The sequence below is a fragment of the Panthera uncia genome (genome assembly GCF_023721935.1).
Source record: "Panthera uncia isolate 11264 chromosome D3 unlocalized genomic scaffold, Puncia_PCG_1.0 HiC_scaffold_8, whole genome shotgun sequence".
Lineage (NCBI taxonomy): Eukaryota > Metazoa > Chordata > Mammalia > Carnivora > Felidae > Panthera > Panthera uncia.
In genome coordinates this window covers 57,405,547-57,419,728 of record NW_026057586.1, presented here as the reverse complement: position 1 = coordinate 57,419,728, position 14,182 = coordinate 57,405,547, and the positions used below count along the sequence as shown (strand labels likewise).

The 14,182-nt window shown below is 37.7% G+C and overlaps 1 protein-coding gene across 3 annotated transcripts in view; it reads right to left on the bottom strand.

Annotated features, from left to right (window-relative positions):
- The window catches only part of PTPRM (protein tyrosine phosphatase receptor type M), a 790,291-nt gene that overhangs the window by 294,285 nt on the left and 481,824 nt on the right, over window positions 1-14,182 (bottom strand). For all 3 annotated transcript variants that reach the window (XM_049619708.1, XM_049619706.1, XM_049619707.1), the window contains exons 9-10: window positions 9,727-9,836; window positions 464-665 (exon numbers count right to left, since the gene is read on the bottom strand). In XM_049619708.1, coding sequence (XP_049475665.1) covers window positions 464-665; window positions 9,727-9,836 — 312 coding nt within the window. The remainder of the gene's footprint in view (window positions 1-463; window positions 666-9,726; window positions 9,837-14,182) is intronic.

Below are 14,182 nucleotides of genomic sequence, written 5' to 3'. Positions count from 1 at the left end.
GGTGCCACCCCTCTGTCGTTGCAAAGGATGGGCAACTACTAACAGTGAAGGTCCCAAGGATGGTCCCTTCTGGAAGCAGACTCCATATAATGCTGTCTATCTGCTGAGCGCTCAGTCGTTCACAGCTCATTGCAGAGATCTTTCCACCACTGCTGCTCTGGTAACTTGTACTGTGAAGGGGGTAGGAGCATATAGACCAGAACCATCGCCCATGCTCCCGTTCTCCGATGCAAACTGATAAAACATGGCTGCTTCCTAATGCAGGAGGATCTTAAGCTCCCAAATTATAAGTATTGCAGTATTTCATTCAATTCCAGGAATCTGATTTGCATACGTACCAAAGTGGGAATCTGAATACAATGTGTAAGATGGTATGAGCTTTGTGTCCTTGACAATGGGAATGAAAAAGTACAAAAATGCTACTTCCGATAAAAGGCATAACTCATGAATGTATATATAATACCTGATATTTTGGTGGTAAACTGATTTGTTGCTGGAGGTCCAAATCCCTTAGCTGTGCTAGCTCGGATAGTAAAGGAGTACGTGGTCCCCGGATACAGTCCAAAGAATAGAAAATGGGTTTCATTTCCCAGTTTTGAAACTCTTCCACTTTGATTGGATAAGTCTATTTCTGGGTCAAAGGAACTGACAGCTTTGTAGGTGATCTGCAAGAGAATGAGAATGTGATAACATATCTGGAGCAGATGGACTGAGATCACATCTTTATCCAGTAAACCCTTGTGATGTATGCACTGTCAGATGCTTTATGATAAGCTCTTCTACTCACTCAGACTCTTCAAATCCTGGATCCGGTGAAGGGGCGCAGGAATTCAGCCAAAACTGTTATGAGTTATTACTTTTATAGACAGAGGAACTGAACGCCAGTAGATTAGAACATAAAGGATGAGTTCAGGTTTAAGCTAATACCTTGAAGTTGTTTGCTTTCAAAATGTCACTTTGGAAAACTACATTACAGTTGGCTTCAAACAACATGACAAAATGTACAACTAGCTCAAACAGATGAGGACCTTACAAGGGGAAGGCCTCATCTCTCAGCCAGTGGCCAGTTTGATTTAGCACTGAATAGGATTATTGTCTACTGGAAACTAAGGGCACTTTTAAATGTGTTCATCAATGTGGGCAAAGATATCTGCTCTCAAAATAAATCCCAGACACATGTCAGCAGCTCTTGATGGTATGACTGTGGTGCTCGTGACGGGTCCTATTTACTTCTTTTCTTTAGAGCAACCCTGTCCAAGAGAACTTTCTGCATGATAGGGAAGTTCTACTCTGCACTATTCAGGACAGTAGCCACCGGTCACAGGTAGCTTGAAATGTGGCTAGTGAGACTGAGGACCTGAAAATTTGATCTTACTTAATCTTAATTAACTAAAATTTAAATTTAAATCACCATGCACGACTAGGAGCTGCCATTTCAGGCTGAGCCACTCTAAAAGCTTTCATATCTTTGCCACGTAACTAACAGCTGTTCAAAGCACATTGGATGAGTCTGGAATGCATGAAAATAAATATAACATAGGTGTCTTTAAATCTGTCCTTTCAAGTGATTTTTAAAAGAATTTCACTATAAGTAGTTCATCACCTATTCACGAACACGCATTTTAGTGGTGATTACTAACTTCTACTGGTTGTAATGACATAATTTTTAAATGTGGCATATTCAAAAGTTTTAAATTGCAAAACTGAGCACTTTTTCTTGCTTTTAAATAGGTAAACTTACTTATAATTTATGTGCATGAACACTAACACTGTTATTATACGAAGTGATAATTGACATTCTTTCTTCTTATATTTATACCATGTCATTATAATTAAGGAGACCTCTCTGGAAGAATATTTAGATTGAATCATCTCAGCTTTGGCAAGAAAATGTTTGCTGTATATATTAATCACCGCGGTGCATGCCAGTCTCAGAGTCAGGCGGCGTTATCTGTTGTTAACCCTTTAGCAGACTTCCCTTATAAGAGACAAGACCCTGTCTACCACCAGCTGCTGTGGGAGGGACTTTAGCACTGTCACCCCTGTGTGCTTAGTTGCTTACTTGGTCCTCGTTCTGACACTTCTCGAGAAAAAGGTAGTTCAGAGAGGGCAGCTCTAAGCTCTGATGGCATATTCACTCCCCAAAGTTCATTCATTCATTCACCCATTCAAAACCTATTCATTGTATGTCTCCGGTGCACCAAGCCCTGTACTCTGAGCTGGGATCTCACTTGGTGATTGGGACACGGTACCTGTCCCGGGGGAGGTAACAGTCTGGTAGAGAAGTAGAGAAGCAATTTAACAATTAAGATACAGTATAATTAAAATGAGGACTAGCACCACCCGTCAGGGCTAGGTACATCTCCTTGTTCATTTCATTGCCTTACCAAAAAGTTTAGTGGTACACAATCATATATGGGACAAAGTCCAAACTCCCTACCTTTGGGTTTAAGACCCACCGACATCCTCTTCTTCAAACTTATTTCTGCATACTCGATACCATGATATTATATTACCTTCTGTCCTGGTCGGGGGATAAAGATTTACTGTACCACAAACACTGGGCTTTTCTGACGCTGTTTTTCCTCTTAAACTTTCACCTGCCTGGAATGTGACAGGGCTATCTGTGACCCGTTTTCTCTACCTACTCTGATTCATTCATTCCAATATTGATGGAATAGCACTGACATCACGAGCACCACGGTCAGCAGGTGGACACAGGTCCTGCCCTCAGGTGGTTAAGAAACTGGACTTCAGTGGGTGGAGCTGGGAGAGATGCAGTATGTAAATTAATAATTAAAAAAAACCCTGTAATTCAGTAGATGAGACAAACACGGTGCTAAGATAAAGAATATTGGGGGCAGGGAGGGATACATGCACAGCCACCAAGAACCACTGGGGAAGGGGCCACTGAGGGGATGACAGTTAATCTGAGGAGACTTGAACTTGTGAGAGAGCCAGCTGTGCCAAGAGTTTGGGAAAGAATAGCATGAACTAATAAGGCCATGAAGCAGGAGCATTCTGTGCACAGTCAATGGACAGAAAGAAGGTCCGTGTGGCTGTGGCCCAGCAGGTGAGGTGAGCGTGGTCCCTCAATCAGTGGCTGGAGGAGCGGGCAGGTGCCAGAACATGCAGCGCTCTGTACCCTAAGATAAGAAGGATGGATGCACACACGGGGGAGCCTTTGAACATTTTTAAGCGTGCAAACAAAATGATCTGACTGCCCTTAGGAGAAGACCGTGTTAGCGGCCAAGGGAGAAGTGGTTTGCTGGAAGGAAGCAGTAATGGTAGTAGGGAGGCCACTGGGAGCCTCCGCAGAGACCGCGAGGGAAACCTCTAGTTCCTGTGCTAGTGCAGTGGCTGGGACTAAGGTGAGCACCGTGAAGAGCGCAGTGAATGAAGAGAACTGGCATACTGGAGAGTGAAAATGGGCAGAACTCCGTGACAGACTGGATGCGGACACTATGAAGGATAGTGTCAAGGACAGTGTCCACATTTTGAGCTTAAGCAAAAGATGGCCCCGCCTTTACTGAAAGGGGATAGAATGAATGAGGGGAAATGAACTGCTGGCTTGTGGCCATACCGTGCATTGTATAAGCTGAGATTTGAGACGTTTGGCCTGGAAATAGAGATGTGGGGGTGATCAGCATTGAAATAGTATTATTTAGGAAGGGATGAGGTCGTTGGGGAAAGGATTTTAGGGAGAACACTGATGTTTAATGTAATCAATGGTGGAGGAGGAGAAACCAACAAATGAGCCAGAAAGGCCAACAGAAAGAGCTGTTACTGAAATCAAAGGGAAAAAAAGGGGGGGGAAAGGGGTCTTAAGAAAGAAATGCTTTCAAAGACACTGGGAGTTCAGGCAAGATTGGAGCAAAACATGTCTGCCCGCCCATGGTTAAAGTTAAAGTTCCCATTTTACTTCTCTGGAAAGCCTTCCAAAATCTGGCCTAACAATCATTGGACCAGCTGAATGCCTGATGTTGTCACTGCATTCGCAAGTTCATTTGGCCATACATCATGGAGCACTGTCAAAGCTCTTCTGTAGTATTAAGTCATGATTCAAATAGGCCAATGGAATTGGAACTTTTCATGTAATTGTATCTTCTTTCTGAGGAGTGACTGATGTCTTCTTCTTCTTTCTGAGCCCATGGTGATGAGTAAATATTTGGCACTCAGTAGATATTTTCCTAAGAAGACTCCTGGGAGAAGAGGTGTGTGCATGCACTCACATAAATGCTCACACGACCGCGAGTAGGATGTGGCCGTCCCCACACTGACTACAGCGCAGAAAGTAAATGCTTTATCAAAGGACCCATTGTTCCACTGTACTCACCTATGGCCATGGTCAACAGGATAAGCTAGATGGGGCTTAGTAACAGTCTTTCAGGCACAGCCATTTGAGAAATTGCTAAGACTCATAGATCCTCTCTCCCCTACCCATGCACACTAACTCATGCACTCCTGAAAATTATGGATCCTCTCCCTAACAAGCAAGTATGTTGTATATAAGCAGACACAAAATGTCAGAAAGGTCATCGATCCCCCTCAAAGCCATCCAGAGCTCTGGGAGTTTGAATACCAGGAATAAAAAACTGGCTCTTCAGCAACAGGAGCAGTCAACTCTAGAATCCACTCCTACCGTAGAGTGGATGCTCCATATACATTTATCTAAGCAATTATTTTAACGGATGCCAAAAAAACAACTCTACACTCACACCCAAACGTATCATACCATGTCCTTTTGGCATGTGTTTTTTTCATTTGTTTATTGTTTATTCAACTCATGTTTATGAAGTTCTATTAAGTAGCAGGCTGTAGTAAAGCAGCAGGAAACTCCCTGAAGGAATGCCTGGGATTGCTTCCACACTTGCACTGTGGCTGAGGGATAAGGCAATTTTCGTGCAGCCTCTATGAAAAACACTGATGTTCCATGTTGGGTCTAGGCAATTTTATACAATTCCCCCAAGTCAAAAGGGAATGCAAATAACACAGGTGGGGGGTTAGAGTTAGGTGAGATGGGGGTCAACGGCAGCTTGTATTGGATGATTTCCGATTTGTATGTAGGTGCCTGAAATGTTCCCAAATTATCTTCCCCTCCTCTACTTGTGGTCTCAGGTCCTAAACTACAAGATTCATAGAAAACCAAAATGGAATAACATGCCATCTTTGACCAGGGGGGGATTCAAAATCTTCTAGGAAGGGTGAGTTGATTGGAATTTCAGCCAGGGTTAAATACAGTCTTTTAATGGAGAGACAAGCAATCGGAGGAAGGAATAATTAAATCTGATTTGGGGGGTGGGGAGAAAAGAACCTAGAATATTTCAGGGAAAGGTATAATATTTGAATGAAAAACTGAAATATAAGCAGAAGTCCCAGAGGAGGAGAGAAGAGGGGACAGTATCAGGAAGAAAGAAGGAAATGACAGAAAGAAGGTGTGATGGATTAAAATTCCATATACATAGCTCATTAAATTCCAGAAATTCCAGGAAAAAAATAATGGGAGATACGGAAATAAATGTAAATTGGAATTAGATCATGGAAGGCCTTGAATATTAAAACCAAACTTCTTAACAGGGCTCTTAAATTCTACTTCTTTCTATTCTATTACCTATCTCAGTCGGTAGTGATTAGTTGAGCCCAGTTATCCAGGCCAGGGATCTGGACATGTCTTCAACTCTTGATTCGTCAATACTTCAATCATTTGACAAGCCCAGACCATTCTACTTTGTTTGCTACATACCCATATAACACTGCACTTTATACTCTTCACACATTAGATTGGTTTATGGCCTCAGGTTCTAAATACACATACACACACGCGCGTGCGTGTGTACTGGAATTAAGTTTTTAATTCTAGTTAGTTACCAAACAGTGTAATATTACTTTCAGGTGTAGAATTTAGTGATTTGTAATTCCATACATCACCCTGTGCTCATCACAAGTGCCTTCCTTAATCCCCATCAGCTATTTCACCCATCCCCCTTCCCATGTCCCTTGTGGTAACCATCTGCTTGTTCTCTACAGTTAAGAGTCCTTTTCTTGGTTCACCTCTCTCTATGGAAAGAGAGGGAGAAAGAGAGAGAAGTGTGTGTGTGTGTGTGTGTGTGTGTGTGTGAAAAAGAAAATATCCAGGACAAGTACAGTTATGTCAATGATACATATATTTTTTGATATATATATATATATATATATATATATAGGCTGTGTATCTCCAGAGATAGAAAGATATGTATGTGTGAGTGTGTATGTATGTGTGTGTATGTGTGTGTGTGTGTATATATATATTTATTATTATATATATATTATTATATATATATGTATTTTTTTTTTTCAAAGTTTGTAGATGCGTTACTCTCATGACCAGGAGTCTGGAGTTTACTCACTAGGCAATTGAGAGCCATTTAAAGAAAATGCTTGGACATGTATATATCCCCGAGTACTGTGTACTTGGGAGTATTACTGGCTGAAAGTTCTAGAAATAGACTTGATAATGCAATGTTTACATTTTGAAAGGTTCTCCCAAATTATCTACGTAAGAGATGCATGTTCCCGCCAACAGTCTAAACACATATGCATTTCCCCGCATCACTGTTTAACCCTTGATATTATACAGACTTAAACTTTTTGTAGCACTTATTTCATTTCTGAATCATTAGTAAGATTGGGTAGGTACCTTTTCACATGCTTACATGCTACTTGGAATTTTTTTTTTTCCTATGAGTTGTCTCCTCTTATTCTTTGTCCAGTTTTTCTAATGGAATGCTTTGTCTATTTCTTACCAATCTGTATCAAGTCTATACATTGCAGCCAACAGCCCATCGACTGTTATAAATGTTGAAAATTATTTCCTCAAGTCTTCTGTCTGTATTTAGACTTTCTGAGTGGTATCTTTTGTCATTTACAAGTTTAAATATTTATATAGGTAAATCTGTCAATCTTTTAAAATAGAACTTTCTGGTTTTATTGTCAAGCACAGTAAGATATAGAAATATCATCCTTATTTTTCCTAACGTGTTCTGGTAGTTTAACTTTTGTGTTTAGAACATGACTCCGTTTGGTAGGAGTTTCTTTTGTATGGTGTGAGGTAGGTGTCTTATATGGCATATTATTCTTGTAAAAAATGCTGGATTTGTGAATATTTATTAAATTTTATTCTCTTTTCATAAGTGAATTTGCACTATAATTTCTACCTCATAAAATTTTGGAAGGACATGACTTAGTTGTTAACAGTTGTTACCTCTCTCTGTAAAGTGCAAGGATACTATTTTGAATACTTCTGTACTTAAAATATTCCTTCAGAGAGTGATATTACATTTCTAATTTAATAAAATAAAAATTTTGATTGCTGTTGAGGAAGGCCGTAAATGTCAGTCTAGGTCTCAGGCAGATGACTGATAAAAATAAAGGGCTGATCAAGAAGTAAGGGATGTGAAGGGCTAAAGCCTAAACAAAGGTGGGGAGAAGAGAGAGGAAAGGCTAGTTCGAGAACACTGAAGATGGACCTTAGGGGAATAAAACGGAGAGGAAAAGAGTAAGATCAGAAGAGTGCTTTCATGCTGTCAATTGCCAAAACGTCTGGCAGAAAACGATGATGTTGACATTTTCTGATCATTAATGGTTTGGTGTATCTTTCATAAGAGGTAAGGAGAGAACCTGAAAATAACCTGAACCCACAGCATATTCATGTACAACATCTACTGCATTCAACCTGTTTTCTCTTCTTTTCTGCAAAAAGGATCCAAGCATACTCCCTGCCCTAAGGAAACATCTGTATCATTTGTTACTAAGTTTTTTCCAAAGAGGATAATTTACCTTGCCTTCTGGTTTTTACCTATAGTCAAATGTGTTTCTATGACAGAACGTACTGTTCCTAAGATCGCTGGTTTTTTTGTTTGTTTGTTTTTGTTTTTGTTTTTCTGGACAACTGTTCCATTTCCTTAGCATGATGTCAGTCCCCAGAGCCTCTGGTCCTCCGAGGAACATTCAACAACAGTCCTTAGCTCCAGGAGGAAGCCGTGCCTATCACTGACTCTGGCACAGGCAGTACATCTTGACTAAAGAAGAGCTTCCTCATGAGACACCATGTAAGCCCTATTTTGAGAACAGAAACCCCCTTTCCTACTTCTGGAAAGCATGGGGGGAAGACAGAGAAAGATTTGGTGGTCAGAAAACTTACACATTTGACATTTTCCCTTTGGTACCTAGAAAAATGAACCAGCCTGTGCTACTTAACTATATCTGATGTTTAAAACCCTGATTTATGACACATTCACGTATCCCCATTATAACAGCATTTAGATCCGTGTTCAGCTGGGAGACCCTGGCTGCTGAATTCAGAGAGATTAATAGCTTCTTTTGAATTATTTTTCCTATTGTTTTCATGTTAAAGTTACTTTTTACACAAAGATGTATGCTCAGTGGGATCAGAAAGAAAGGATCTGGCTATTATTTTCTGTTTGTCTAGATAGGAACATGGGGCTTCTGGGACAGATAGACTTATTTCTTGGAACTTAACACTGATTCAAAGGCTGTTATCTTTTCTCATAAAATATTCTGTTACTCTTAGGTAGGAATTTCCAAAACTGAGGCCAGAAAATGGTCCTGGGGCCAAAAAATATTAACTGAAAGATTCTGATCATTGAGGAAAAAAAATATGAACTTGTTTGATTTGATTATAAAACTTAGCTCTCAAAAGGCTGAGCCATCGATGTTCCTAACGCTGAATTCTTTCACAACGAAGCAACCAATGAACAGCATCAATAACTTAACATGAAAATCAACTTTTCCTTTTCTCTTACTTTGTTTAGCTTTCAATTAAAAACATTATTGTTATTAATTTTTGCATTTCAATACCAATTTTCAAAAGGTATAAGGCAACATAAATGTGAGGCTCGTTGGGTCAGGGAGGGGTTTACCAGTGATTACTGTCTGACAGCTAATCTGCTCAGGCTTTTGTCAGGAGTTCTGAAAGGTATTCAAGCAGAGGCTCCACCAGAGGAACAGTCGCGATTTTTAGAAACCTAACAACATATAATTTTGTTACATTTGCATTCAAATACATGCTAGCTTAAAAAAAATGCACCTGCTTGTTTCTATGACAATAGGCACAGCGAAATGATGCTCGTGCAGATGTGATGATGACTGTCACCCCGTCACTGCTGTTATTTTTTTCTTGAACAATTCATCAAATTCTTCTCTGCTCTCTACCATTCAACCATTTGATATGCCTCAGTAGACAAAACTATGCCACGGAAGCCGAAAGGATGTTTTGCTAATACTAAGAACCAAAAGACATTATTCAATTGTTATCCCTGAGACAATGTCTATTGACTTTGCTAATTGGATAATCACCGTTCTTCTATAACTCAGTAGTAAAATATTTTATAGCTAGCAAGATGGGGTTGCCTCCTAATCAATGCTCGTTACAAAATACTTATTGTTTTTAATACAGGTTATTTTTTAAAAATATTATGTTGTGTCTTTACATATAATAGCATATAGTCCAGAAACATCCAAAGCATTATAAATATACATGCTGAAATGATACATTATTTGAAAAAAATCAGTGTTTTTTTTTGCTTCTATGCAGTAACCATTATAACTATCAAAGACAATAAACTTCTTAAAAGGCATGATGCCATTATGCGTTTTGAAAAATACTAGACAGTCTAGCTGCATGGAAATTATAATAAAAATTAAATTACTAATGAATGTATATACTACCTCATATAATGTGATGACACCATATGTTTGAATCGGTTCCCGCCACTGAAGAAATATCTTCTCTTCAAAAGTACTTCCTTGGATGGATTCAGTGGGAACAGCGCCTGGCACTAGAAGGGGGGAGGGGGGGGGAATCAATAAAAGTTTGAGTGACCCGCCTCAAAATTAGATTTTTCTAGATATATTAGATTTTTAACTCTCAATTGAGACATAAGATTTAATAGTCCACAGATACATTCAGTTTTCTTTTAAAAATACGAAATTTAAAACCATTTAAATGGTTTTAGCACTGTCTTTATGAAGAAAATAATTCCATCATTTTTTTTCTTTAAAACATGAATCAATTACACAAAGATCAGTAATTACCTTTGAAATGAACTTTTATATTCTTCAGAAATAAGGAAAAATACAGAGCAATAATAATTCCCACACACTGCTTGTGAGAGTGGAAATTGGTACAGCCACTTTGGAAAACAATTTGGTCATGGTAGTACTTAGTAAAGTTAAAGAGGCATGTATCATGTGACCCACTTCTAGGTATATTTCCGAGTAATATTCTTGCACATATACGCCAGGAGACATACAGTTATTGTCAATACAGCATTTTTTAAATGTTTATTTTATTTTTTTTTTTTTGAGAGAGAGGGGGAGAGAGGGAGAGAGAGAAAGAGAAAGAGAGAGAGAGCGAGAGCGCTCATGCATGCAGAGCGGGAAAGAAGGCAGAGAGAGGAGAGATAGAATCCCAAGCAGGCTCCGCCTTGTCAGCACAGAGTCCAACTCAGGGCTCAATCTCACGAATCCTGAGATCATGACCTGAGCCAAAATCAAGAGTCAGGAGCTTAACCGACTGAGCCACCCTGGTGCCCAACAGAGCATTTTTTAATAAAAATAATAAATTGGAGACAAACCAAATGGTAGGAAAGAAAGTTTTAGTCATACAATATGATACAAAAAAAGACTGAAAATAAATGGCAGCTATGTACATTATCATGGATGGATTTTATATTTATAATTTTATATTTTTATATATTTTATATTTATATTATTGAGTAACAAAAGCATGTGAGAGAAAAATAGATATGAACTGCTGTACAGATCTTTAATGTATTACATATGCACAAAATACATGTTTTAAAACGATGTGATATAGGTGAAATAATATGCAATAAATATTTTTTAAAAATATTTTATGTATTAATGATTACAAAAACTGGGAATTTTGATGCCATTGTAAAAAATGTTTATTTATTTTGAGAGAGAGAGAGAGAGAGAGAGAGAGAGAGGAGAAGGGACAGAGAGAGAGGGGGAGAATCCCAAGCAGGCTCCACACTGTCAGCACAGAGCCCAACATGAGGTTCAATATCACAAACTGTGAGATGATGACCGAGTTGAAATCAAGAGCAGGATACTTAATCAACTAAGCCATCCAGGTGCCTCTTTGGTGTGACTTTTTTAAAAACCTGAACTAACTAGTTTTGAAAAAAAAAAATCTAATGGGCATAAGGGAAGGTGGAAATTTACCTGCCAATTTTCTATAAAATAACATTTAATATTGCTTAAAAATATTATTTATCTCCTCTTCATTTAAATTCCTTTTTTGCACATATGCTTTGTATTGTATATAATTTAGTGTATTGGTGTGTCTATCCTATTTAAAAACTAGTATACCTGTAGTATTTCTACATATATTTGAAGGTGCATGATCAAATTTTTTGGTGATGGTGTGAGTAATCAAAGAGTGGTTGGAGAGGCCTCACACTTCTCAAAACTTATTACAAAGCTATTATATCATGACAGTGTGGTATTGACATAAAGATAAGAATACAGATTAGTGGAAGAGAATTGAGAATACAACAACAAATCTCTACATTTGCAGTCAAGTGGTATTCATTAAGGGTGCCAGGAAAATTTAATTGGGAGATAATAACCTTTTCAACAAATGGTGCTGGGACAACTGGATATCCGTATGCAAAAAAATGAAGTTGGATTCTTACCTCACACCATATATAAAGTTTACATCGAAATAGATTAAAGAGCTAAATGTATGAGCTAAAACTACAAATCTCTTAGAATGAAACACAGGTGTCAATATTCATGACCTTAGATTAGGCCACAGTTTCTTGGACATGACACCAAAAGCACACATACGCAAAAAAAGTAGATAAAGTACATCATCAGAATGAAAGGCTTTGTGCTTCAAGTGGCATTACCAAGAAAGTGAAAAGGCAACACACAGAATAGGAGAAAATTTTTGCAAATCATTTATCTGGCAAGGGACTTAAATACATAAAGAACTATTAAAACCCAGTAAGAAAACAAATAATCCAATTAAAAATGGGCAAAGGGTCTGTATAAACACTTTGCCAAAAAAGATACACAACTGGCCAATAAGCACATGAAAAGATGCTCAACATCAGTAGCCAGCCAGAAAATGCAAATCAAAACCACAATGACATAGTATTTCACACCATTAAAATGGGATAATCCAAAGGCAAATAATAAACATTGCTGAGAATGTGAAGAAACTGAAATGTTGAAGGGAATATAAAATCATACAGCTCCTTTGAAAACAACCTAGCAGCTCTTCAAACAGATACACACAGATAAATGTACCGTGTGAATTCCACTCCTAGGTACATACTCAAGAGAACTGAAAACAGATATTACTCAAAAAATTATACATGAATATTAAAATAAAATCATGAATATTAATATATAAATATTAATAGCATTTTCATAATAGCTCAAGTGGAAACAACCCAAATGTTCATCAACTCATGAACGGATAAACACATCTCAACACAGTTTAAAAAGGGGGTTAGAGAATGTTTTAGATTGTGGGAGGATATGAATAGACCTTTAAGGGTTGGTAAGATGTCCGAGGTTGGAAAGGCTGCCTAGAATTTCAAAAGGACTCATAGGTAGTACACATTTTTTTAGTTGAGGGGCTACTGAGGTAGATGTAAGATTTTATAGTTATTTTAAATACAGCTAAGTATAGCTCGGCAGAAAAAAAAAGATACAGATTCAGATTCAGATTCAGACGTGAGGACTGGGTTATGATTTAAGACTTTTCAGTAATTATTTATTTATGTATTATTTTTGAGGGGGGAGGGGCAGAGGAAGAGGGAGAGGGAGAATCTCAAGCAGATTCCACATCCAGCACAGAGCCCAATGTGGGACTCAACCTCATAACTCTGGGATCCCGACCTGAGCCAAAATCAAAAGTCAGACACTTAACCGACTGAGCCACCCAGGCACCCCAAGACTTTTCAGTAATTAAAGTGTACAATTTTGGACAATTCACTGAACCTCTTTGGGCCTCAGTTTCCTCATGTCTAAAATGAGGAAGTTGGACTAAGTTCACCTCTACCATCCAAACTCTAAATAATACATAAATATGAAAATAATTGTTTATCTCAGGTTGAAGGAACTGATGTGAAACTATGCAGAAATAAAGAAAACCAACACATTTAAGAAGTTATAACACTGATAGGTTCTAAGAAAATTCAGAGTCCAGAATTTAAGATGGTAATATTCATCAATCAGAAGCTGAAGTAAAATGGGCCATGCCAGAGAAAACTCAACTTAGTCTCTTCCTCTTGACCTTGAAAGTGTTTATTATGACATCATCATCAGTCTTCTCGTGGTATCAAGGCAAATATGAGTGGCTCTATTATTCTGAGATGATAGTTCCTAATTGAGAATACTTACTAATCTATGTATGTGCAGATGTAAAGAGGTGAAGACTTAGAAAAAAATCTATCTTTGGTTTCATTCAGTTAGTTTAAATCATAGTAAAATAAAATGGGAGAGTCAAAATTATGCTGAAGAGAGGACAACTTAAAGGGGTAAACTTATTAAAATGTACTGGAGATCCTGTACTTGATGGCACTGTGGACATGTTAACAAGAAAACCTGAGATTCGTATATATATCATATATATGGATATTATATAAATATATATGTACACTATATTTATAGATAATTATATATATGTACATATACATGCATATATTATATAAATGAATATATATAAATGATTAAATAATAATAATTAAATAATATATAAATGAATGTATATACATAATATACATATATATTTTTAAGGTCAGGAGCAGACAAAGTAAACTAAAATAAAATACCAGAAGAGCTGAATAAATTAGGAATAACAGTGTCTCACAGGAACTAAAGTCTACTACCTGTTTTCAGAAGTTCTTAGATATTAAGGATTTGGGATAAATAAGCTTTAGTTTCTAAGTTTGTGGAACTGAGCTCTATTCTTGTGATACCTTTAACAGTGATAAAGAGGTAATTTTTTCCATGTACTTTCTCATGAAATAAATACTCAATAAAAATATTTTACCAGAGTAAAATTCATAATGTTCAATGAACTGTAGCCTTTTATAATGGTAGACACATAAAGTGACCACCCCATTTTTTTCAAACTCAGGAA